We start from the raw sequence: 2430 nt of genomic DNA on the forward strand, positions 1-2430 counted from the left end.
TATTCTCACGTGATTTCTAAATATTAAAAACTTAATCGTTGCCGGCCCTCTTTTTTTTCAACCAAACAAATGTCGAATCGGGAAGTGAAAGGTCATCGACCATCAATTTATTTATTTATATCATTGCTATTTTAATGATAGGGTCACAAAATTCAACACCAATTTTCTATTTTTGATCAAAATTTGAACCAACCCATAGAACGCATAGACTCGTTAACGTATGGTAGGTGAAAGAATTATAATAATGGTCCCTATTGAAAAAAGTAACGTTTTCAATTGCTTCACAAATTTTAAATTGTTATACATTTGCTATAAAATTAATTTTGATAGCGATCTCGCCTATAATTAACATAATATTTTATTATATAAGTGGGTATTTCAATTCCTAGTATTAATTTATTGGCTAGAGTGATTATGTAATAGTTAAAATCAATTCAATGTTTGAGAACCAATTTTAATTAAATGAAACTACATTTAAAATGTATTAGAAGATATTTATATAATTAATAATCAATTGAGCATACAACTGTTTTTTAAATTAATTTAAAAAGGTTACAAACAAAATACATTTATAAATTAGGTCAACATGAACCAATAAGAGATATCGGAATAAGACGAGTTTAAATACATATTATTGTATTATATTCTAACAACTACATTAGTCACGAAATACAATAGAAAATGACCAATTCAACGTTGCATTTCTACTTACTCTTTACCAAGTCAGTCAAACATTTACCCTATCAATTCAAATTTCAATGGCCATGGCTAATTAGCCATCAAAACCATTCATTGTAGTTTCATCTTTAATCTTCCCACAAATGGCATCCTTTAAATTCTCCATTCATCTTCTAACTTTCCTCTGTTTCTCACTCATCGCCGGCTCAACCGCCAACCCCCGCCGTAGTTTCGAGCTCGGAGTTTATTCCATAAAAAACGGCCTTATCGACGCCTGCAACTCTGGCAATTACCAAATCATCAACATAGTATTCACCGTTTCACTTGGCAACGCCCAAACCCCAGAAATTAATGTAATCGATTACTGTACTTCAACCGGCGTCGATGGCTGCACTAAATTCAGCCAAGAAATCAAGTCTTGTCAAGCCTTAGGCATCAAAATCATGCTCTCCATCGGCGGGGGGGTCGGTAAATACAATCTGAATAATTTTACCGAGGCCACGAACTTCTCCACATACCTATGGAACAATTTCCTCGGCGGCCAATCAAACTCACGTCCGTTAAACGACGTGGTATTCGACGGCGTCGACATTACCAACGAGAGAAGCTCTTGGGACAATTGGAGCAAACTCGGCGAAGAGTTGAGGAAATTATACGAAAAACAGCGGAAGAAATTTTACTTATCCGCCGCTCCACAGTGTTCATCTCTGGATTCGAGCTCTCATTCGATCCCACAGCCTGGGATTTTCGATTACATTTCAGTTCAATTCTTCGGTAACAACCTCGTTTGCCAGTACCTCAATGGCCGACTTGAGGGGTTTTGGAAATTTTGGAATTCGTGGAAGATGTTTAATGCAGACAAGGTGTTTGTGAAATTGCTAGCGGGTCCAATGGCGGAAGATATGGGATACATTCGGCCTGATGTGTTCAGAACTGAAGTATTGCCGGAGCTTCAACAGAGTTCGAAATTTGGCGGCGTGATTTTGTGGTCGGAGGATCTTGATAGAGGATATAGTTCAGAGATCAACCCAAAAGCATGTGGATCAGTTGAGGCAGCGTCGGAATCGGCAAATGAAGTAGCGGAGTTTCCGATGGGTAACAATTACGCTGGTCAACGAGGGTTTAGAAGCTGTAGAGGATCTTGCGTGCTCTAAAAGCATTACATGCTTTTGTACCCAACAATACGTTCGATATTCTTTAAAAATAATTTATAATTTGGACATGAAAAATCAAAAGTTATACTTTTATTAAAAAAAAATATATTAGAAATGACAAATATATACAAACAAAATATTTTACATATATATATATATATATATTATTGTCCATTATATTATAAAAGTGTATTAATGGATGAGTTTATTTCTTAAATGTTTCGTGGTCTAATGACTTGTGGTCAAATGAGCTCAATTGGTCATTAAAAAAATCATTTACATGCTTCCAAAAATTTAGTTTGATGAATTCATGTGACATGCAAGTTAGTAACTAGATAGGTGTATGTTTACTATAATAATTAAACAAGTGTTTGTGGCATAATTAACAAAGGTTGTGCTGATTTGACTTTGTACAATTGCATACTTAAAAGTTAGAATTCACTAGTTTACCACATACTTATGGTACTAACAATTACTTAAATATATGTAGAGGGGTATCTAGTGTGCAACATATTTTTGATATATATGAACACTTTTGTCCAAATTAAATATTTTACATTTGTTAATTGTTACTGTTTGTTCATCATAAATGGTTAAC

At 34.4% G+C, this 2430-nt stretch overlaps 1 protein-coding gene across 1 annotated transcript; it reads left to right on the forward strand.

Annotated features, from left to right (window-relative positions):
* Positions 1–716: 716 nt before the first annotated feature.
* LOC101208922 (acidic endochitinase) lies at positions 717–1936 on the forward strand. Its single transcript, XM_004134266.2, has one exon. The coding sequence runs from the start codon at positions 822–824 to the stop codon at positions 1830–1832; it is 1011 nt and encodes a 336-aa protein (XP_004134314.1). The 5' UTR covers positions 717–821; the 3' UTR covers positions 1833–1936.
* Positions 1937–2430: the final 494 nt, after the last annotated feature.

This window comes from Cucumis sativus, chromosome 3, assembly GCF_000004075.3.
Source record: "Cucumis sativus cultivar 9930 chromosome 3, Cucumber_9930_V3, whole genome shotgun sequence".
In the NCBI taxonomy this organism is placed as follows: domain Eukaryota; kingdom Viridiplantae; phylum Streptophyta; class Magnoliopsida; order Cucurbitales; family Cucurbitaceae; genus Cucumis; species Cucumis sativus.